Genomic DNA, 24,756 nt, shown 5'->3' on the forward strand with positions numbered 1-24,756 from the left:
GGCATTTATCATCTCAAGTTTACACATATAACACCCACTCTGACAATCATTCACCTAAGCAGATATAACTCACAGCGCATTATTATATATATAAAAAATCCTTCTCCATTTTTAACCCCTTTCTCCACATAGTTTGGAGGAAGGTGGGTTTTATCCCTTGCCTCAGGCATATCAAGCGGTAGTGCTTGGCTTGAGCAGGGAGTAGCTGCGGCCGAGTCTGGTGTTCAGAGCCTGTGTCGTGGCACTCACCTCTCCCAGCCTCTTTCATCAAGAGTTTTCACTCTTCACCCATCCCCCATGAAATGCTGAAAATTTTCTGAAGATTTTTTGGCACAGCACTAGTTAAAATCAATGCAAGCACAGCCGTAAGTACTACTCTAAGGAACACACATTATTGTTCTTATCAACAGGTATGAAAGGTGTGGACTAATTAAAAGTCTTCTAGAATGCAAGAACTTACACCATCACACAGCCACAGTGAGTCAAAATGAGCATGAAACTTTTTCCTAATGTAGTTGCCTCTCTTTTCAGTTACCTAGGCTATTTGAGTGCAGCAGTCCACCTGCAACTTGATAATGTAGGGTTGCAGGGGTTGGGTGGAGGAGTAGGGAGAATGGAGGAGTAGGAGTAGGGAGAATGGAGGGAGAGGAGTAGGGAGCCCACGCCTTGCACTGGACCTGGATGAGAACAGAAAAAAATAGATGCAACTCCTGTCAAGCCCTTCTAACTCTTTTCATTGAATTAGTAGTTAAGATTTCCTAAAAGGATACATATGGACTCCAAGTTCTCCTCCACCTTCTGCCACAGTTTCAATTATTTTCTTCATCACTTCTGCATGCCTGAAAACAAATCATTAATATCTTTCAATGGCAATATAAGCACTATTAAGATTAACTACTTATAGTTCATAAACAAGAATGGGCCTGTTCAGACAACACACTAAGCCACGGTTAGGCCACGAACCCTTTTGCAGCAAATGGTTAGTGAGCCACCATGGTTAGGAATGGTTCACACGACTCACTAAGCCATAATGTTTAGCTCAAAGTGGCTTAGCGTGTTGTCTGAACAGGGTCAATAAGATGAATGCTAAGTTTGTTTCTTGGCAGCAGAAAGAAGCATGGACTTTTGCTACTTCAAGCTAGCTCTGATTTCTGCTTTGGCAGCAGCAATATATAACTGCACCTGGACTCTCTACTCCAGTTTTATCATTAGAAGGACCATTGCAGAAATAATATGGCAACACAAAAGAATTGCAGGCCAACATGTTTTCTGCCAGGTGCCAACTGTGCCCACAAGGCTGGTGTTACAACAAATTCCTTTAGAATGAAATAAGGACTGATCAGCCCCAGTGTGTTATCATGCACTGCATCACTGATTTCATATACTATCTGATGTAGATGCCCACATCCCACACACAAATATACAAAAGAACATAAGAAGAGCTGGACTGGCTCAGATCAAGGTCCATATAGCCCAGCATTCTGTTTACACAGTGGCCAGCTGTGAGGAACCCATAAGGACTTGAATGCAAAACACCCACATGCTTGTGTGTCCCAGCAGCTTGTGTACATAGGCATACTGCCCCTGATATTGGAGGTTGCACATAGCCATTGATAGCTTTCTCCTCCATGAATTTCTCCAATCCCCCTTTAAAGCCACCAAATTGGCAGCCATCACTACATCGTGTGGTAGTGAATTCCATAATTTAACCATCTTGCCCCCCCCCCATGCTTTTTAACATCTACATGAAACCGCTGGGGGAAGTCATCAGGTGGTTTGAGCTGAAATGTCATCAATATTCAGGGGATACTCAGCTCTACCTCTAGTTTCCACCTACACATCCAAGGGAGGCTCAAACTCATGAACAAGTGCTTGGAGGCGAGTACAGGATACGGAATAATGAGCTCAAGTTACAGGAAGCCAGATTCTGGCTGGACATCAGGAAAAACTTCCTGACTGTTAAAGAAATACAACAATGGAACCAGTTATCTAGGGAGGTTGTGGGCTCTCCCACACTAGGGACATTCAAGAGGCAGCTGGACAACCATCTGTCAGGTATGCTTTAAGGTGGATTCCTGCATTGAGTGGGGGGTTAGACTCGATGGCCTTATAGGCCCCTTCCAACACTACTATTCTATAATTCTCTGAGAGTAAACAAGCTGAAACTTGATCCAGACAAGACAGAGGCACTGTGAGCTGGGAAAGAGGTTTACAACTGGTCTCAGATGGGATTGCACTCCCCCTAAAAGACCAAGTGCATAGCCTGGGAGTCCTCCCAAACTCTGAGGAGGTCCAGTTGGCTGTGGTGTCTAGGAGTGCATTGTATGAGCTTAGTACAGACTGGTACACCTACTTCAGCCCTATATGGAGAGGACAGACCTCACCTCAGTTATCCATGTGCTAGTGACGTCTAGGCTGGACTACTGTAATGTACTGTAAATGGAGTTGTCTTTGAAGACAGTCCAGAAATTTCAGCTGGTGCAGAACATGGCCACCCAAGTGTTGGTGGGGTCAAGGCTGAGGTGGGAGACACATTCCCACTCCATCCAACAAGCTTGTTTCCCTAACTTGAACAGATGTGTCTGTGATTCACCTGACCTAGAGGGAAACCAACAGCTGTATGGACAAACCCCACTCAGCAACAGTTGTATGAATATAGCGGAGTGTTCTGGACTTCAAGAATTAATTTATGGGTTGTGGCCATAAATTAACTGAAACATCCCTCAGGTTAAATAACACAAAGTAGTACCACAAAATATATATTTATTCCTCACGCAGTATTAAAGAACAAAACTTTGCAATGATGAAACAAACAAAACACATTACTACTTACAATGAAATTGGGATGATTAGAAGCATAATAGAAGTAGTGGCCAGCATATTTCTTAGTAAAATTAAAGTTCTGTTCTTCTTGACCAACAAAGAAGTACAAGATTTTGTACTTACCTATCACATAGGCATGGTTGGCGGAGCTTATGTAATCAAATTTTGTGGGCTTCTTCTTCTTCCAGGATCTGTCTTATCAACTATGTCATGATCTTACTAGTTATAACAATGGCCCCGTTCAGAAGACACATTAAACCACGGCTTTTACCACAGTGGTTAAGCCAAAAAGCCAGGCTGTGTTCAGAAGACACCTTAAACCATGGCTTTAACCATGGTGCATAAAGCTTTTTGTCTTAGTCACCATGGTTAAAGCCATGGTTTAAAGTGTCTTGTGAACACAGCCCGACTTTCTGGCTTAACCACCGTAATTAAAGCTGTGGTTTAAGGTGTCTTCTGAATGGGGCCGCTGTACCTAGCAATAGTTCTAGTTCCTTTGTCTTAATCACATCAATACACCTTGACTCTTTGGATTCAGTCATAGCTCCTACTCATGACCTCAGCAGGGCCTCTCCACAGCACAGTCAAGCTTACTTCAGAAGCACCCTCAAAAAGGTCCACCTCCTCAAAGCTTCTTTGCCCCAGTTCCACGAACACATTTTTGCTCTTAAAGCTAGTTTATAGTACTTACAGTTGGCATACACAGATTATTATGAATAGCATTCCTATGAAATATAATTAATTCTTATCAGCAATACATGCTACACATTCATATTTTGTGACAAGGCAATTAGATCATATAATGCCAATACTGCATCAGCTGCACTGGTTACCAGTCTGTTTCCAAGCCCAAAATAAACTTTTGGTTTTGACTTTTAAAACCTTAAAGGGACCAATAACTTAAAGGACTGTCTACACCCATATCAACCTGCCTGCACTTTAAAATCAGCAAGAAAGGCCCTCATTTGCCTACCTATGAGCGCAGTTAGGTGGGCAACCACATGAAAGACATCTTTTTCTGTAGTGGGCCCACATCTCTGGAATAAATTGCCAGATGGGGTCTTCCAGGTCCCATCATTGCAGGCTATTCAGAAGGCCTTAAAACATGATTTTACTTTGGCCTTCCCTTAATTTTGCTGTTGTTGCTATTTTTATCGCTATTTAAGACTGCATCAGTTTGATGATGTGTTTTATTATTGTATACTGCCATGCGAGAGCTTCTGAAAGGTAGCCAAGAAATATTTCAAATAAATAAATAATTCATTGTGTGAAGAAGTACTTCCTTTTATCTGTCCTGAATCTCCCACCAATCAGCTGCATGGGATGACTCTGAGTTCTAATCTTCAGAGAGGGAGAATAATGTCTCCCTATCCACTTCCTCCACAGCATGCATAATATTATACACCTCTATCATGTCTCCCCTTACACACCAAGCTAAACAGTCCCAGAAGTTGTTACCGTAGGGGAGTCGATCCAGCCCTTTGATCACTTTAGTTGCCCTTTTCTGCACCGCTTTCATCTCTACAATATCCCCTTTTTGGTGCAGTGACCAGAACTGTCTGGTGACACCATAGATAAATATAAAACGGGAGTATGATCTTGGCAGCTTTATTTTCAATTCCTTTTCTAATTACACCTAACATGGAATTTCCCTTTTTCATAACAGCCTTACTCTAGGTCAGCATTTTCATTGAGTTGTCCACCACAACCCCAAGATCTCTTTCTTGGTCAATCACTACAAGTTCAGATCCCATCAGCAGATACATAAAGCTGGGATTTTTCGCCCCAATGTGCATCACTTTACATGTTGCTATTTTGACGCCCATTCTCCAAATGTTTGAAGATCCTTCTGGAGTTCCTTGCAATCCCCTTTTTAACCACTCTAAATAGTTTGGTGTCAGCTGGCCACCTCATTGCTCACTCCTAATTCCAGGTAATTTATGAACAAGTTGAAAAGCACTGGACCCAATTCAGATTCCTGCGGGACCCCACTGTTTACTTCTCTTCACTGAGAGAAATTACCATTTATTCCTGCTTTCTGATCTTTAACCAGTTACTGATCCATAAAAGGACCTCTCCTCTTGTTCCATGACTGTCCACATGTTTATTCACAGCCACACACAGAACTTTGAGTTAATACAGTTCTCCAAGTGGAACAACCCATCCCAAGAACATAGCTGAAGGAGTGAGAGGGACTAGGCTGTTGCATTCAGTGAGGGAGTGTCTCACTTACCTGATTTTTCTTTGTTACTTTGTTCTTTGATCCATAGCTTATTGCCTCCCTCCATCCAAAGTAGCCTCCTTGCATATTCAGCTATAATAGTCTTTTACTCCAGGAAATACAGACTGTCTTGATGCATATCCTCTTTAACACAGACCCTATGCGTATTAGTGGCCAGGATTAGTAGCTGACATAACTGGGGCCACAGTCTCTGGGACAAACCCAACTAAGCACCCACACAGCCCCAAGTGGAAAGCACTTTACTCCCAGTTTCCTTATGGCTGTTTCTCAGAACATGCCCTCATAAACCTCCTGAAGCTGCGAAAGTACAAGGAGTAGATAGACAGAAAGCAATGAAACCAGTATATGCACATTAATATGTTAGAGACAAGAGGTTTTAGTGGATTATATTAAAACAGCAGGCTGAAAATGAGTGGAGTGGGGGAGGACTCTCTCTGGACTTAATGTAATTTGGCATCTTCATGGAAAATTCAGTCATGGAAAATTCACAGAAACAGTAGCACAAACGAAAAATTCCTTCATCTCAAGAATAATTTAAAATATTGGAATCTTAGGATAGGTTGGGGAACACTCACTGGCACCTTTACAGCGATTGGCCAGTTCGGAGGCCTGCTCCTGGGGAGCTGTGCAACTCTCAAGGGTGGATACAGCTTGCCTTTGGGCACCTTCCTGTCTCACCAGCTCAGAACTGTGCGGCACCAGGCAGGGGTAACGTAGGGTGGTTTCCCCTCAATCACATACACGTGGAGCTTAAGAAAGGGACTGGGTTTTACTCAGTCCCTGCCTTTGGCAGAGTGGCTCACCCTTAAAGCAGGCTAGTAGCCCGGAGAAAGGATTTAATGGATTCCCACACTCTCACATGCATATCCGGGGAAGAGGCGAATCACCCACTTAAATAAAGTGGCCCAAGTTATCCCAAGCTCTGGTGTCTGTGTTGTTATTTCCTTGCTTATTTCTCTGTCTGCAAGCCCGATTCCCATCCTGCTGGGAGGCCTAGGGCAGGAGGAGGCATTTCCAGGTGGGAAGGAGGAGAAAGGAACGTTGCATGTGTCGCACCCAGCTGTATGCATTAAGGTGTTGTTTTTTTCAACCAACACTAGCACATGTGCACCAATGGCTGTTGCTGCCCCAGTGACAGGGCGAGAAAAGGCCAATCTCAATTCCAGGCTAAAGGTATACTTTTGTGCTAAGGCTGAGAGCCCAGCTTTAAAGCACAATACAGAACTGGACTCTAGAAGTGAAGCAAAAGGTAGCCTGCTCCTAGCTACCATTTCTATTACATTTCAGATGTTTTAAACTGCAAAGATAGCCTGTTTACTTCCCATCAAGGGCTGCATAAACTTTGACACCTTAAACAGGTAGCGCTGTACTTCTCAGAAGGGTTCAACAAGTGTCTCAGGAATTTAAAATGAAGACAAATGCATGTATTGTTAGGACACCAATATGTGACATCAGGTGTAAACAGACACAGTTTGGGAAAACCCCACTTCCAGGATAGCTGCCTGCCATCTTCTGGAGAGATTGAGAAGCGGGGGGGAAAACAAGTTTAGTTGGTCTTCACTGGGTCTTTCGAAATGCAACAGAGTCGAGGACGGATGTTTTTAAAAGTGATTCGACCGCTTTCAGTCCTGGCATTCAATAATAAACCAGAAACTGAACAGCTGAAGCAAAGTGTTAGACAAAAAGATTTTCACTAGTAAGACCTAAGAAGAATGCAGGGCTGAGTAGCTGCTCGGATTGCTAAGAAAGAACCAAACACAAAATACGCAGCTATTTCATGCAGCGAAGTAGCCCAACCAAACATTTTTCATGAACACCTTCATATACTGTACACAATTTTTTAAAAAATGCAAATTGAAGAAATACCTGCATGGGTGAACTGAACACATTGGAGGTGGAGGAAGATGGGGGTGGTTTTCAATTGTCACAGTCTTTTTGACATGATCTTGACTAATATCTTCATACATATGCTCTACATTTAACGGCTGTCGTTGCTAAAAGGGGGGAAAGTGAGTAAAAACAGACGAATATCTCAGATGCCTCTGTAAGAACATAGGAAGTGCCATGCTGGATCACACCAAGGGTCCATCTAGTGCCAGCAAAATCAAAACAACATTTTTATCGTAACACTGAGAGGACTGCAGTTTTAAAACGTGGCTAACAAATTAATTAAATACGTAAAATAATCGTTTATATAGAATTTGCACTGCAAGCCTCAATGATGTTTGAGATTCGTAGGTAGATTCGTTTTAATTTGTTTCATGAAAGGGTGGCAGACATGCCCCAGATCACTCATGAAGCCCACGGCGGAGTCAAGATCCAAATCCACGTCTCTCACACATTATGGAAACAGGCCACACTTATGTGGCCTGTCTGACTCCATCTAAGTAATGCACAAGGCCAGCTTTTGGCTTCAGACAGAGAAATCAGAATCCTGAGATCTCAGCTTTATTTATTTTTTAAAAGCAAGCTTCTGCCTTTAAAAGTGGGGATGACAGATTTAGAGGTATGTGGGTAAGGCCTGGTAAAATTTCAAAACTCAAGGGAGAGGATTAAGAGAGAACAGAATTCTATGACATTTCCTTTCAGTTACTTCTATAACACCTTGCATCTCCCTATGATTCAAGCTGAAGCAGAACTATATTAAAAGGCAGCTTATGGATTCCACCCTCCTCCATTTGCACAATTTACATTGGTTGCAGAGTTTAATTCTTCTTGGTGAAGAATTTAGCAGACCTTAGCACAGATTTGTTTTTTTTTAAATGCAATGTATGTGAAGGCCTGCTTCTAAAAAATACATAGTCATCATGCTTTTTTCTTTCATTCACTAGCACGCTGAACACAAGAAACAGCCAAAGGAGGAAGTAATGAAAGAGCTTTGCAGTCTTGAGGGCTGACAAGAGGAAGAATACTGCGCATGGAACTTTGCATGCAGGGCTTCCTTGTAGCAGCAGGAAGTATATCTAGTAATTCTAGGGCATTTTTCAGCCACAAACTTTTAAGATTCAACCATGTGATTTTAAAAGGAAATTATTTTTTCCCCAATTTGTTGCCTGTTCTGCACTTCCTGTAAAGGCAAGTTGAAAGCCTGCTTATATCTTTAAAAAGTAGTGCATCATGCAGAAGTCCTTTGGCCTCTCAGATGAAACCTGAATTTCATGGATCTCAACATGGACGAGATGCTCAAACCTATGCTTTGCACATTAGAGCAGAAGTGGAAAAACATCTGCACATCTGCTCTCCCAGTCTCTCTTTACCATAAGCAGCAGCTCTAAGCAGAATTACGTGAATGTGCTTAACACAGTTGCAGCTTCCACCACTGCACATAACTGAAGCTCTCATTCCCAGTGATGTGCATGACAATGACAAGCTACTGCATAGCAGTCATGGACTGATACGTGAGAGTGCACCACGCATACAAAAAAATCACACAGACACATGTCAGGAGCTAATCTCTTGGTGCACAAATAAGAAGTAGTATCTGCAGTAATCAGAAATTGAGAGAGCAAGAAACAGGATGGGCCTGTTCAGATGACATGCTTAGGCCGCTAACCCTTTTGCAGCAAATGGTTAGTGTGTTTAAACCGTGGTTATGTAGCCACCATGGTTAGGAATGGTTCACATAACACACTAAGCCATAATGTTTAGCTCAAAATGCTGAACCACCATGATTGAGCATGCTGTCTGAACAGGGTCAATGTTATTTCCTTGTTGACAGTTTGAACCTATCACTACAAAAGTAAGTTTCATTCAGGTGTAGAGCTATAGAAGGCTTGTTTACATTTTTTGTCAGAAGTCTGGATGATCTTTGCAGCAATCCATTCTGGGTTTGTTTCTTGGTCTTTTACCTGGGGCTCCTTACCATAACATAGGTGTGGACAACTTGTGTCCCTCCAGATGTTTTGACCTACAAGTTGCCAACACTGCAATAACCTGTTGTCAAGTCATTTCACTAATAGGCTCTGAACAGCTTCAACTAATGAAAAAAAGTTCATACCTCATCATAGCCAAATAACCAGAGCCTTGGTGTTTGGTAGTATTTGTCGTACGTGATGTAAAGGTCATACGTCCTAGTCTGTAGAATAGCTTCTTCACCACCTCCAACATCAGCTTTAGCCTTGGCAGCTTCTACTATTTTTCTTGTATCCAGTGTTGCCTGTTCAAGATTTAAGAAACAAGTTCATAGCTCGAAACTGTTAGCAGCTATCTAGTCCCCACAGTTCAATGTCTACAGCTATTAGATGGTGGCATAGGCACAGATCCCGCTATTTAAACTTAGTCCCACTTGCCATTTTAAGGGGTATTCTACTCAGCCCAAGTTGAAGACAAAAGAGCCATTACTGCTGTCAAATGAACTTAGTGCACTCACGTCATCTGTCTCCAGCAGCCCACTCTCTTCATATTCTGAAAAAGTAATATAAAGAGACCACTTTACTGTTTATTATTTTTGCTCTTCTGCCCCTTCCTGAACAAGCAAGGCAGGCAGCAATGTTTATGAACAAACCCCTCAAGTTAGGGGGAAAAAAATCCTTTTTATATTATGTTTACAGTTGGTTGTCATTTGCTTCCACCCCAAACGCTTGATGAACTGCTGCGCTGTCAGAGAACATTCACAAACGTTCTTTGACAGCACAGCTTTCCTGCACCCAATTTGAAAGAGCCAGTTCCCAGCGGGATGACACATCCTGCTGGGCTTGGGGGAGACCCAAAGCGGCTCTCCAAAAGTGGGGCATCCTTCCCCTCACCCCCATGCCACACACCACCCCCTGCCCCACTTTGATTTCCGGATTTTTCTTTATTTACCTAACCCCTGTTTTGCGCAAAAAGGGGCTGGAGGAAAAAAAGGGACCTGACCCTCATTTCAATCAAGGCCAGGAAGGAGGACTAAGAGGCACACAAGTTGAGTCTGCTGCCAGATCCCCTGGGATGCGGGCTGGAGGACTGAGGGAGAAGGAGGGGGCAAGGGGAGGAAAATAAGCTACTCACAGAAACTTATTGGTATGACCGTGTGATGGGCACAGTGGCTTATAAGCTAATGGCCCTGATCAGAAGACACCTTAAACCACGGTGGTTAAGGCTTTTAGCCTTAACCACTGTGGTTTAAGGTGTCTTCTGAACAGGGCCACTGTGAGTAATTTATAAGCCAGCATGGTTTATCATGACATGTGAATGCAATCTAGGTCTTTTAAGTACCCATTCTCAATATTTTTGACTTCCGGCATGGCTATTTAAAAAGGTATACATCTTGTTACCCATTTATCATATTTGTATCCCACACTTCCTCAAGTGTGCTATTTATAAATATTCTAAATAAATAAATAAATAAATAAAGATCTCAAGATGGATAATGAACCATGACTATTACTACAGAACAGCTGAATCTGTTAGACAATAGTTATCTTGGGCTAGCGTTGTAGCACTTACCTTCCTGTTGTCCTTACACAAGTACAATGTATAAATAGAAAGTCATGGGAAAATTTATCATTTATTTATTTGTGGCATTTATATACGGCTGAATATAATAAGATCTCTCAGAAACCCATGTACCCTCAGCTCCAACAAGGGAACCTTTGGATATATTGGGCAGTATCCAATGCTGCCACTCCACTTACGCAATTGACATAGTGCTAGTCAACCTCTGATACAGCAACAATAGTGTATGCAGGTGCAACAAACAGGTTTCCCTGGAAAACCTGTCATGCCAGCATATGCCATTGGTGCGGTGCTCGAGGTTGCTTGTGCTAGGGCTACATTAATTGCATAAGTGGAGCAGCAGCATTGGATAGTGCCCATTACTTTAAAATGTATTACTGTATTTCTTCGATTCTAAGACACACTTTTCCCCCCATATAAACATCTCTAAAAACGGGGTGCGTCTTAGAATCACAGGTGCGATTATTATTCTTAGAATCAAAGCTTTTTTTCTGTTGTTGGTACTGAAATTAGTGTGCGTCTTACAATCGATGGCATCTTACAATCGAAGAAATATGGTATTTTTGGAGAAAGGAGCAGCTTCCTCCATGGACCTCCAGGTGGTCTAATGTCACTACAACTTTGTGATGCATGTTAAGCTGAAAGAGTTGCTTGTGTTGTCTGGGTTTATCCAGGAAGCTCCACAACTGTGCAGGTATTTGGACCTGGTTTGCCATATTCAAGCCCAATACTTCAGGACCTCCCAGTGACGGCTCCTGCCTCAGAATTAAACTCACCTAAACAAATTTTGACCAAATGCTCGTTTACCATACCCCACAGCTAGAGTTTCCCCATCTGGGTTTCAGCACTTCCCAACAATTAACAGTTACAAAGTTCTTTCTAATGTTGGGCCTTCATCTTTGCAATTTGAACCTATTACTTCTTGTCCAGAAGAGGAATAAGTGATCCTCCACCTCAAGGGTTTTCATATATCTTAATGACTGCAGTAGAGTTTGCAACACTGTCCTAGAGGCAATCTTTTACAGAAAGATGCCCATGTTCAAAATGGGCTCAAGTATCCATGTTAAGATACTGTATGAATGCAACTATGGCAGCATAAGTGTCTTGTTTTAGTTACATAACATGACTGAGTGAATTGCGTCTTCAAAGAAGAGATAATTACCTTCCATATCAGCTGCTTCTCCTTCCTCATCATCATCATCTTCTTCACAAGATCCTGAGCGTTCTGGTAACTTTGTATTGTCCTTTGAAGACAAGAAAATGCAATTATAGTTTCAATGTTCAATAGAACTTCTAGGCCAAAGTATTCATGTGGCAAACATGAAGAGCAGACAACTATGTATGAGAAGTCTGTGACAGTGGAATAAACTAGCAGACAATCAATGACATACCAAAACACAAGGACTAAAAATGTACTCTGAACTTTCATGTACTGCTCTAGTTTGCTGTAAGTCCAGTAACTTTTCTTTAAACCTACCGGTTCAAGTTACCTATGTTTTCAAAAGGAAAATTCTACCTTGCATAATAAAACATGCTGAAATATTGGGTGTTTATAGCACTATCATCATGTTCTAATCCACCCTTTCTGTAGCTATCAATGTATAATTTAAATTCTAGTAATATTACCATGACAAACTATATGGCATCTTTAAGAGGCATCCAAACTCGTTCAACATTGCATCAGAGACTGTCCAATCGTTTTATATTCTAGCTGGGATATAAAAAGACTGGACACCAAGCATGCAAAAACTGCCAATCTTAATTATTTTGGCTTGGATCATAACTTTGCTCCTGCCAGGGGAAGCTTTCCCCAAGCGGAATTCCACTCCAGAAAAGGAGGAAGACAAGTTTTGCTGATTCCCCTTCAACTGCTTTGGAAGCTTGAGGGACCCTCCAGAACAGTATGGGGTGGCTGCAGGGGGAGAAGGAATTGGGGGGGAACCCACGGCCTCCCCATTTCTGCCAGGGGAAGGCTATGTTTTTATCCCACCCACTTCCTTTTTCTTGAAAATCAGAAATGTTAGGCTTAGGATCTAAGTAATTGTTTGCCAAGTGTGAGCAAATCGCAGTTCAGTCACTTCAAGGCATGGCAAGTGTGAGCAAAGGTAAACTCACTCATCCCCTTATCCAAGAGCTCCAGGTAATCAGCAATTTCAGCTAGCAAATTTAAACACAAGTTAGCTGATGGGCAACTTAAACTTCATAGAATCATAGAATAGCAGAGTTGGAAGGGGCCAACAAGGCCATCGAGTCCAACCCCCTGCTCAATGCAGGAATCCACCCTAAAGCATCCCCGACAGATGCTTGTCCAGCTGCCTCTTGAAGGCCTCTAGTGTGGGAGAGCCCACAACCTCCCTAGGTAACTGATTCCATTGTCGCACTGCTCTAACAGTCAGGAAGTTTTTCCTGATGTCCAGCTGGAATCTGGCTTCCTTTAACTTGAGCCCGTTATTCCGTGTCCTGCACTCTGAGAGGATCGAGAAGAGATCCTGGCCCTCCTCTGTGTGACAACCTTTTAAGTATTTGAAGAGTGCTATCATGTCTCCCCTCAATCTTCTCTTCTCCAGGCTGAAGTCACTGGAATCTCATTAAGCCACCAAAGCATAAGGACCAAAAATGTGACTTGGGACTCTGCTCTGCCCTAATTTACTATTTTAGAATAGTAAATAGTTAGAATAGTAAACAGTTAGCTCTGCATTTGAGTACTTCAAATATTTTACTGATTTTGTTGAGTGTGCTCGATTTGAAAATGCAAAGGAGTCTTCCCTCAATCTACAGGCATGCTGCGATTCATATTGGGTTCCCACATACTGTTCTAATCCATTGGAAACATAAAAGGGATACGTCTCACCTTAAGGAGAGGTGTTATTCCAAAAAGTACACAATGCTAAGTTTCTACTGTATTACCCCTTCCAGCATTTTACTCACAAATTCACAAGTTAATACCTTGTTCTCCAATGTGATTTCTTTAATGGATTCTGTCACTCCTGTAACACCTGTTGAGAGCACAGATAGAGTCAAAACTAGGGATAAACCTGCTGATACTTTATGACACCACAAACAGATCCACAAGTAGTTGGGACTCAGTGGCTGCTTTTCAAAATGGTTAAGGATTCAGATTGAGTTAGTTTTACCCTACCCTGCGCCTGTTTACCCTACCCAGTGCCTGTTTGCATTCTCTTCCCCTCCTTATCGCTCTACTATGATTTTAATAGAATGTAAGCCTATGCGGCAGGGTCTTGCTATTTACTGTTTTACGCTGTACAGCACCATGTACATAGATGGTGCTATATAAATAAATAATAATAGTAATAATAATAATAATGAGTAGCAGAAGCTAAAATTTGAAGATGGTCTCTACAGCTGGACATTTATGCGCATTGGAGCATTTTTAAGAGTACATGAGAATGGGGGCAGAAATGTGAGCATTTATAATGCAAAGGAAAGACACAAGAAAGGAACTACAATACCTGCATTGTGAAATGTGTCTACCCATCCTCCATCTCCATCATCTTCTTCTATAATGGCTTCCAGTTCATCTGAATATTCCATCTGTTTACACCGCTTGTAGCACGGCACTACAAAAAGTAGCACACAGTGGTCATTTCCACATTCAATCAACTGGACAGAAATTCTGTCAACGGCTTTGGAACTGGATGTTTTCGAAGAACTTACTGCTGATGCGTATGCACTTCACATGATCTTAACACGCATTTTTGCAGCACGCATTCAGTTTTAATCAAGTAAGGCTCATTGCCCTGGGGACCAGAGACTTTTTCTACACTGGAATGTGCTTAGGTGCAGAGTTGAAACTAACTTAGCCAGCAGGAATCAGTACAGAAGTCACTGCATTTCCACAGGTCACACAGTAACCATGACAGGCCGTTGTCCTTTTGCTTTTAGTAAAGCATTCAATTCAGTACCTCATTTAGGAACGACTACCTAAAGCAAAAAAATGCAAGTTTCAACTAATACATTATAAGATAGATAAAGCACCAGTTAATGGGGAAACAAGGAGCAACTACTAAGACCACCAGGGGCTGTCCTTGGAGCCTATTTTACATTTTCATTAGTGACTTTAGAACAGGAAGCAGAAATTATTGATGAAACGTGCATACACCATGTTAATGCACAGAAGCTCTGGGAAGTTACCCAGGATGAATTGGATGAGCTCATGAATTGGAATACTAAGAAAGACATGAAATTCTGCAGTACAAAGTGTAGGGCTGTGCATTTCAGTACTAAAACATTTTCATTAGCTAGGGACACATCAGTTGGAAATAGAAAAGGTAGAAATCTAATGGGTTTGCCTGGTCACAAGGAGAGCATGAGCCACCAGTGCAATATGGTGGCAAAGAAAGAAATTAATTCCCAGATGCATCTAGGGTAAAGCATGTTTAGTAAAGATAGGAACACAGGCATCCTTGAACAAGGCACAATGAGACCAAATATGTCATTCATGTTCAAGAAGGATGAATGTGAGCTGGAGAAAAGTTAGATGGTGACCTGCACACATACTACACAAAATACTACAGAGTAATGTCATGAATCACATAACGATGGTAGAAATTGTTCCAGATTAGTTGGCTTCTTATTCCTAAATTCAGTACTTCTTACATATTTGCTAAGAACTGCTCTGATCTTTGAATGCTCTCTCAATTTTCTCTGCTTAATTCAATTTACTTTATGAATCAAGTCAGCAGCAGAGTTGGAAGGGGTTAAAAAGCAATTTGGATGCTTCCAACAGAGGGGTGCTAGCTAACAATCAGAAGACATTGTGCAGCTATTATATCTTTTCTTTCTTAACAGATTTTCTTCAGTAAGAAAAAAAAAAGGAAGGAGCAGTATGAGAGGGCTTGGACCCATGTAAATTCTGTGAATGAGGCAAGGTAATGGGACAAGGTCCTGTCTGGAAGCAACCCCTGAATAATCTTCTGCCATGAGAAAGAACATCTGCCAAACCTATATTCCACACACACACACACACACACACACACCGAGATCAGCCCAGGCAATACAGAGCATGTTAAACCATTAGCAAGTGCACTGCATAAAGATGTTCAAAAGTTCACATCATTCCAAAATGCAGAACTTCTGTTTGCTCAGTTATAGGTTTAGTTGTAAAAAACACACTGCTGCAAGCCTGTGGCAGGTATACATTCCATCACATCACAACACTAGCGCCAGACTTACCATTTTTAGTGACCAAGAACTGTTTATCTGTTGGGAGATAAGCCTTGACCTTTAATTCTTCTCCTGTAGCCCTTAAAAATACAAAGCCAGACTGTGATAACCTGCAAACTTGAGACTAATTCTGCATCTTGTACAGCACCACGATGCTTTTGCTAAAGCTGAAATAAAAACACTGCAACCAGTTTAAAAAGTGCTTCGCCATGTAGCTTGGGAGGGGTATTCAAAACAAGAAAGGAAAAAAAAAGGAAAACTGCAAGCCCAATGCCCCTTTGGGAAGAGGGAAGTAGTTCCCCAGTGCTTTGGATCTAAAAAGATATTTCCATTTGTTAACCACAACAGTTTTCTCAGAGCGCTATTTCCCCTGGTTTTTAATGTTCTCTTTTACACCTTCCAGCACATCAAGCTTATTGACAACCAAATCTGGAATGTATAAAGTGAGGAGACCATAGACTTTTTTGAGCTTGTAGCCAATCTTGGAAGATCTTGCATCAGCTTCTTGGAACCGGGACATAAAAGGGAACATTACTGTGGGCCTTAATGCACTATCATCCCCCATATCTTGCTCCCCAAGGAAAGGGCAGCGAGATAAGCCTTCCAGGTAGACTGCCAGGGCATCCTGCCAGCTACCTGTGCTGTCCCAGGACACTCCTTAAGGGCCAAGAGTGCTGCCTCCTCACAGGCCTAGCCCCCGATTCAGCACTTTCCCCAGGGGCTTTATTTGCCAACCTTGGAAGTTATTGCATCAGATTCTTAGAGCTGAGGCATAAAAAAGAACACCGCTGTGGTGGTGGGCCTGCTGTCTTTCTATAGGTATGCTTTAGGATGGATTGCTGCATTGAGCGGGGTGGGTGGGTTTGGACTCAGTGGCCTTATAGGCCCCTTCCGACTCTACTATTGTATGATTCTATGAAAGGGGTGACACCAAAGGGGGACCGCTCCTTTGGGGAAGCCACTTCAGATGGATGCAAGAGCCACATTTCTGACATCTGGCCAATTTGATCTTCAGAGTATTTGGCAGGAGATGGGGCTAGTCAGATATGGTTGCCCTATCAGCCTCCCCTCAGTTTTCCAGATGCTGCTCTTAAATGCCAGATAACTGAATAATAAGACCTCCATCATCCATGGATGCGACTGATGATCCGGATCCATTTCAGTTGGGGTTCAGTTCGCATGGAAACAGCTTTGGTTACCTTGTATGATGACCTATGTCAGGAAATGACATATGTCACAGAGAAACAGAAGCTGAAAGCCCAGAATCAAGAGAAGGCAATTAGGCTGGACAGAGCCATGTTCATGAGATGAAAAACTGAAATGAATGCTCATGTTGACTGAATTTCCTACCAGTGTCTATGAATGTGACATAACCATTAATTCACTTTTATAAGGTGGTTAAGTGTAGGATTAGCATATTTATGATGAGACTTAATTGTAACTACATTGTTTTATAAATGAGAGGAATTCATTTTATTTTTGATTTTTTTTAAAAAAAACCCAATTTAATATGATTTTCAATTTTTAAAAAATCTATTTTTATCCACCCTGTTGCCGTGACAAGAAACTGCTAGAAATCATGCACCGAATTAGGCCTCAGCTATTATATATGATTACACAGAACCAATACAATAGGGTTTTCTTTGTCTATTCATACGCCCACTAATAAGGAATTTAACATTTAGTATGGAGCAGTGTCCACCCACATGTCCACCCACTACGCTCAGTGATGTGTGACATGAGTAGTACATCCACATGGCCACTTTAGATCATTCTTTCCTCTCAAAAATAAAAATGGGGAGGATTGCATGAATCAAGAATCTACACATGCCACCCACATTATTTCACACAAATGCTGTGGGAAATATACACATATACATGATCCCCAGAAGCGAATGCGCTCGTCAGCCCTAAGTGCTCTTGCGGTGACTGTTCTGTGGAATCTTACTTACCATTGCCAAGTAGGACAGTGGTGAACTAAATGGTCTCCAGCTGCCACAAACTGCCAAAAACAAATGGTAGAACATTGCCATCAGATATACATACAGAGTTTCACCAACCTGAGTAGCCTTATCGTGAACGGTGTCTATGCAAATTAAAAATGTGCAATTAAAACCTGTTCAGTAGTTTGTCTGTTACAATAAACTGACAATGACTGAATGGGGCATCCACACAATTAGATTGCAAGCAGGAGCTGGCTTTCTGAATAGATTCAGTCAATGGGATCATCTAGGCGCCAAGTGGAATAGGTGGTCCATCTGCACTAAACCACAAGATTTGATCGAAAAGCTAACCCCAAAGGCCAAAAGAATAATGTGCTCAATAATATAATAAACCACAGATATTATATCTAGTCAAGGTTCTCTTTCTTTCTAGTCACAGAAGGAGAGAAAAGCAATTCCCACCCCCACCCCTTGTTTACTGCAGTGTCAACTGCACTGGAACGGGAAGTACAGCCGCTGCCTTATTTCTGTCCCAAAGCAACAACTATCAGGAACATCTCCTCTGTTCAAGCAGTCTACTCCAAAGCACCAGAAAAAAATATTTGCCTAACAGCAGAGTTAGCAGATCTGTTGACATAGAAGCCTCTATCATTAGATCCTGCTGTTACCACAAGTAAGGAAAGCAAGACATCACTCTCTTAACAAAGTTTTCTGTACGGAAAGTGTGGGTTATGTTTCAAAGCAGCCCAAGGCCCAGCCTCCAAGGCAAGCAAGCAAAGATGGGAGCTAAGTTCTGTTGACTTGGTTATGAGATGACATACAGTCAGATTAAAAGGCACTTAGAAGCCCTGCCACTAAAGTTTAAAAAAATCTCGTTAGTGATTACTCTGGTAAAAACTCTCCTGTTCTTTTGGCATTCCAGAATTAAGTCTATGTCGATAGAGTAACACAAATTAGAAGCTACACACATATATTTAGAGACAATCCACAACTAGACTAGTGGGGGGGGATGCAACATCCCTTATTTACAAGAGAAACTGCAGAAGTGAGAACCAACATACTGAGGGTCGAACTAGACATTATGTTAATTACGTTTCCTCCCCCAAGCCCCCAGCTCCCGATGGGCTTCAGTCCATACGGGGTGCTCCAGAAAAAAATACAAATAAAAATTGGCCATTGTAGTACCGCAACTGCCTTTTCTCTTTTAGGGTATTTCCCACCCACACCTGCTAAATTCAGCAGCATGGCGGGGGGCAACATGGGCAACACCAGGGGGTGGGGATGGCCTGATCTAAGGTAAGCATGCAGGCCCCCAATTTAGATCAAGACCACTGCATGCAGGGGGACGAAGGCTTAATTCTTCCTTTCCCAATGCAACAGTTAAAAGAAAAAATCCGCCCACTGGCTCCTTTTTCTTTCTTTGCCCCACAGAGGGCAGCTGAGAATTTTGGGAGGGAATGATTAAACCATGTGCTATACTCCCAATCCAGATCTTAGGCCCACCTGCTTACTTTAGAGTAAGATGAACACACAATGTAGTTAACATAATGCGTAGTTTGACCCTAAGAAAACTCTAGAACACAACAGAGGAATACCTAGAAAAGTTTTGCTTGGGACGGATGTTAACAAGTACTTAACAATACTCTTGAGTTTGCTGTTGCAGAAACTGCTAGAAGAGGAAACAGACAAAGATTGTGTAACATTTCTACATTTCCTTTTACAAACCACTTTGATCGTGCCCTAAAAGAGCATTAATTTAAGGTATGTGACAGCTTTTCACTAAGATAAATCCTCATGGCAATTTCCAAATACCATTAACATACAACATTTTAAAATGGCTATAAAACAGATTAGTATTTTGCATCCCAATCCTATGCAGATTTACTGAAATCCAAGTATTTCAAGGGGACTCATTCCCAGGCATACACACATGTAATTGCAGCTTTAGGGGTGGCAGAGAGATAGTTGACATTTTCATAATTTTGACAGGCTTTTCCAGGGAAACACTTCTTTCACTATGAACCATATCTTAGCATCTTCTCCCAATTCTAGCTTGCACTAAGAGGAACTAGCAAACTGCAACAGGAACTTCAGGTTTACTGCTTTCAAAAGTTATTTTGAAAAACAAGTGAAACATTGTATACATACCTCCTCAGGAGTGATAACTCCAGTTTCTTTAAACTTTGATTCCTACACAGAAAAAAAAGGAAGTGAGATATCTGCAAACATTTGAAACCAAAGGTTCTCAGGGTTGTATTTATACACTGCTTCCCACTATACCCGTACTTTCTGCCCAGACACTCCTTCACTATAATATTGCAGGCCTTACTTAGTAGCCTTTTCATCTGGCTTAGTAGATAACAGTAGAACACATTAACACATAGAACAATGAGAGGTTATCAAAAAAGCAACAACCCATACAATCAAAGTATACCTATCTGCAAAACAGATCAGCTGCTTTCTTTAAAGAGTCAGAATCACTACCACTAATCAGTGCCTTTACAGCTGATGCAGCAAAAAGCCATCAAAACTAAAGAAGAGAACTTCTGCAGATTTTCAGAACCCTCCAAGGAAACTGCTGATTCAGTCATCTCAAGTTCCTTTCAAGAAGCATTCAAACATAACTCTTTCCAAGCTTCATTACCCCCATTGCTACCTGGTCCTGGTTTTTGAACTCTACTTCAGAGAGACAGAGAGAGAGAGAGAGAGAGAGAGAGAGAGATAATACTTACTACAATGTGGTGTAAGACACCAGTACGCTATCTGTATCTAGCATGCTATATTATGACAATTTGCTGCCTAAGCAGCTCTTTACGTGCTCCTAACATCATTAGACATTAGTCAGGATATTTCATGCCAACTTGGTTCACATTATCAGAGAGTTCAATAAGCCACAGTGGCTCGTTTAATCATTGGCACATTCAGGGCACGATTTGCCTAATTACTCTCCCGGATGCAGCTTGTTGTGTCGTCTGAACCCGGGAAGTGTGGCTTGTTGGAGGGAGAACTAACCCACAAATAAACCGGTAACAGTCATGGGTTATTTGAGGGCTGTTTCCTCCTCTAACAAGCCATGCCACCCAGGTTAGGATGATACAAGCTGCACCTGAGTGGGTAACTAGGTAAATTGTGCCCCCCACCGTGGCTTGTTAGTGTGGCAGGGTTCAGACAACATCATAACCCACATTTCAACAACAACCCACAGTTCAACAACAACACACACTCAAAGGTGTGGATTTGAACCCAGTCAATGTTTTTCATTTCTTGCAACTTTGTTAGTCTCACACATTTTGTGCCAGTTCACACAAACACAAAGGGTTGAGTTGTGAGTTATCATATTGTCTGAACCCAGCCAATGCCTTGTCCCCCTAAAATTCTACTGGCATAGAAAGCCAATATAAGGGAGTGACTAGAGCTTCAACTAAGAAACCAAGGTATAGATGCCTTCTCAGCCAAGAAGCCTTGGCAAATCACTGTCGGTCAGCTTTTGACTACATCATAGGATGACTGCAAGATAGTCTTGTGTATACTATTCTGAGCTGGCTCCTCTGAGGGCATGATGTAAATGTAACAAAATAAATACTTTAACAAGCTTAAACCTTCCTGGAAAAATAATGAAGCACTGAAGAAAATAAAAGATTTCTTCAAAATCAGAAATCTGCCAAAAAATTAATTCTGCTGTACAATTACAAACGTTTCTCTAATGTCCTTTCTGACCTCTTGCTTTCCATTTACATTTCAATCATTTGAAGCAAGTATAAAATCTTCCCTACCTTTAAAAGTCCAATCAGGAAACACACTAATATGAAAAATAGAATTTCTCTCTCTCCACTTTTATGAATATTCTGTTTCATGACATATGCAAAGACCCAAGTGGAAATTCAAAATCAGAAGGCATGGACTCTTTAGATGAACAAAAATGGGAAGGAAACAGAAATGCATAACTTATTATTTCCATTCCTGCTCATGAACAAGGATGGCATCACCCTCCAATAGGCTCCTGGGATGGTACCACCAATGGGTCCCCTGCTTGTACGCCACCACAACCACCACCGTTCTGCCACGTCTGCTTTCAGACGACTGAAACGTTAAGTGGAAAGCAAGAGGTATCAAAAGTGACATTAGAGAAACCTTTGTAATTATATAACAGAATTATTATTTTACTTACTAGTGGAAAAGCCACCACCGCAGCAGTCCAGTCTTGGTGGCAACTATGGCAGGGTCAGGGCAAGGATGGGTCCTTGACAGCTGCCTGCCTATGCCAACCCCTGACACAGGGCCTGCTCATAAAGATCAGTTTCGGTTATGAGCCTTACACTTCTATTCCTAAAAGCACTTCCACAAGCCCAATTCACATCACTGAGCAAACACATTTCTGAAACAGAACATTTTAAAAAGTTTGAAGAGACATGTACGTATTGCTAGTAGTGGACCCAGCTTCACGTGGACTGGAATAGCCCTCAGCAGGATACAGCAAAGCCTTCAAACAACATTACGCAGCTATCAGAGTTGGACACATTGTGAATGTGCATGTCCCCTCTGAGAAATGCCATGTCCACTGACACCCCTAGGGCCCCCTTAGTATGCCAGGTTTCAAGTGCCTAGGTTTTACAGTACTGGCGTTACGTGCTGATAGGCAGATGGAAATGAGCTGGGAACTGTGGATTTGTAAACAAGTCTGATATTGTGTATTATAAAACACTTATAGAAACATTAATTTCAAGGGTTTCAGTGGAACATCATTTGAGCACTGGTGGTGGGTTTTGTGTGTGTGTTTTTACAAATTAAATGTTTCTATGAGAGGGGTTCAATCCGTTTTACTCATCCGATGAAAAGCGAGACACCACTCCCTACCCCTTCCAAGATCTCTGCAACTAGTAAAAATGTGAAGAATGGGAACATAAGGTTTCTGTCTTGGGCATCCAATTCTAAGGGATCATCAGAAAGTATGTTCTGGTCACTTCAGATGTGGACCCCCATATATAGTGTTTTACATCATTTAAAAAATTATGTGTACCTCAAAATTCCTGTAAATGTCCTTGATTTTACATAATCAGATCTCCCTATTTAGAGGTTTCTCCTCTCTTTTTAAGAAGCAAAGACAACCAACCATTAAAAAAAAACCCTGTGATGTTCAAAACTGTCAGGTACACACCTCCTGCTAGTAGTATTTCGTAACTGAATTCTGGGGGCTGTCCATATGTTTTAAAAGCCCCACAGTGGCTGCATGGTGGTGCTGCATCGGCTATACGATACAGCCGCCAATATGCAGCCACCACAGGGCTTTCCCATGAAGTTGCGTATTTAAAAAGTTGGGGACTTACCATGACTTTTTATACTGGAGCAAGGTCACTACAGCCCTTCCGTTGTCTGACCTTGCTCCAGCATCAAGACAGATACATTCCCGGGGAGATGGCAATCTCTGATTGGTTGCTGGAAGCCCGGAGAGAGGGAGGGCCAAGTGAGCCAAACGGCCACTGGAAATGTGCCACCTTGTAGGTCAGGATTACCCGCTGCCACCCCGCAGCAGCGAAAGCACGGGGTTCTCCTCAAAGTGGAGATAACCCGGCGCCACAATGGCAGCTCCCAGGAGACAAAGGCAAGCAACAGTTCCTATGGAATGGCAATAGGAGCTAGCTTTGATTCCTGCGTGGTTACTACAAATTTTGGGTTTAAAAACAATTTTATACTTTGAAAATGTGGCTCATGCACAAGGCTCATGGTAGGAGAGGAAACAACTTAGCTCGAGAAGTAGGAAAGTTAAGTTTGGTCAGGAACATGGGAAAAAATAAAGATCAGTAAGTAAATTTTTAAAAGTATTATTAGTTTGAAATTCAAAGTTGTTTAGTGGTAATTATTCACTAGATGAAATTGCAAAAGTAATGTATTCCAGTCACCCGTATTTTGCAAATCAAAACTCTGTCCTTTTTAAACATTATTTGTAAAACAACTAATCTAATAATCAATTGGGCTGAGTACTTAATTTGCTACTGGCTTAGGATGCTTCTATTACCTTGTAAGGTCTACAGTGTATGTTTCCTAACCATATTTCTATAACTAAAGGGCTTCAGCAAGGGTATATCTCTGGGTCATTGTTTAATTTGTAGTTAAATTATTTAGCTGTATGTCATATGGTTGATGATCCCCCTATATTGGCCGATGTTAAAGTACCAATTCTTTACGTAGATGATGCTGTCCTGCTGTCAATAACAACAGTGGGACTGAGGCATGCCGTTTAAATGTCTCCTTACTGTAAAAAAATAACTACTAAATATTAACTATGCTAAAACTAAGCTTATGATCTTTTCAAGAAGTGTTGTGAAAGCCAGACGGTCTTGGATAGGCATCTTACAGACATGTGGCAAGATTTAAAAGTACATTTAGATGTCACCCTGCAAACAATTATTTGGTGAGTAATAAATTGATTAAATAAATAGGTATCACATTTCAGTCATCCTTATCCTGTTCGGCTCACAGGCTTCTTTGCTTTATAGTGACCTGGTTCACATGACCCACAATGAGCTGGAACACATTTTGCATATTCAACCTCAATAGGAGGTTGTTATGTTGTATAAACCCAGTCACCGTGGGTGCAAGAGTTAAACAGCCCTCGTATAACCCTACAGATCAAGCTGTAGATCAACCATACAACCCTCAACCATTAATCACAGCCGGAGGTTGAACATGCAAAATGGCACTTAGCAAAAAAAGGTGGCTAAACAACCCACAGTGAGCTGTTGTGTCGACAAACTGACCCAGTATAAATCACAAAGTATCAAGGCTATAGTTAGACTTTATATTACAAAAAGGCGTCAATTTTGCCCTTTTACCCTTAGGGTCATCTAGAAATCTTTGGCACAATTTTCGTTTGAGGTGCAGGTGTAAATTCTAAACTTGTTAGTTTTGTCAGATGATTTGCATAAAAGTAGTTGACGTGTCCAAATCTGTGCCCTCAGCAGACCTTAGGATAGAAGCCAGTACAAAGTAAGGTTTGACTTTTGGATGGAATTTATTGGCTGAGATTTCTATTTTGGAGGATACTTCCAACTTCGTATATTAGGACATCATGACAGTTATAGGAGTGATTGGAAGAATTTCCTGAAAAACAAATTTTGTACTTATATTTTTCCC

General features: G+C 41.6%; 1 protein-coding gene across 1 annotated transcript in view; it reads right to left on the reverse strand.

Moving 5' to 3' along the window:
* ATG3 (autophagy related 3) overlaps nt 1-24,756 on the reverse strand; it is a 30,433-nt gene that overhangs the window by 1,549 nt on the left and 4,128 nt on the right. The window contains exons 2-11 of the mRNA XM_063126913.1: nt 19,774-19,815; nt 17,635-17,684; nt 15,692-15,762; nt 13,969-14,076; nt 13,445-13,494; nt 11,661-11,742; nt 9,435-9,469; nt 9,063-9,221; nt 6,932-7,059; nt 771-839 (exon numbers count right to left, since the gene is read on the reverse strand). Coding sequence (XP_062982983.1) covers nt 771-839; nt 6,932-7,059; nt 9,063-9,221; nt 9,435-9,469; nt 11,661-11,742; nt 13,445-13,494; nt 13,969-14,076; nt 15,692-15,762; nt 17,635-17,684; nt 19,774-19,815 — 794 coding nt within the window. The remainder of the gene's footprint in view (nt 1-770; nt 840-6,931; nt 7,060-9,062; nt 9,222-9,434; nt 9,470-11,660; nt 11,743-13,444; nt 13,495-13,968; nt 14,077-15,691; nt 15,763-17,634; nt 17,685-19,773; nt 19,816-24,756) is intronic.

This window comes from Elgaria multicarinata, chromosome 5 (genome assembly GCF_023053635.1).
Source record: "Elgaria multicarinata webbii isolate HBS135686 ecotype San Diego chromosome 5, rElgMul1.1.pri, whole genome shotgun sequence".
In the NCBI taxonomy this organism is placed as follows: domain Eukaryota; kingdom Metazoa; phylum Chordata; class Lepidosauria; order Squamata; family Anguidae; genus Elgaria; species Elgaria multicarinata.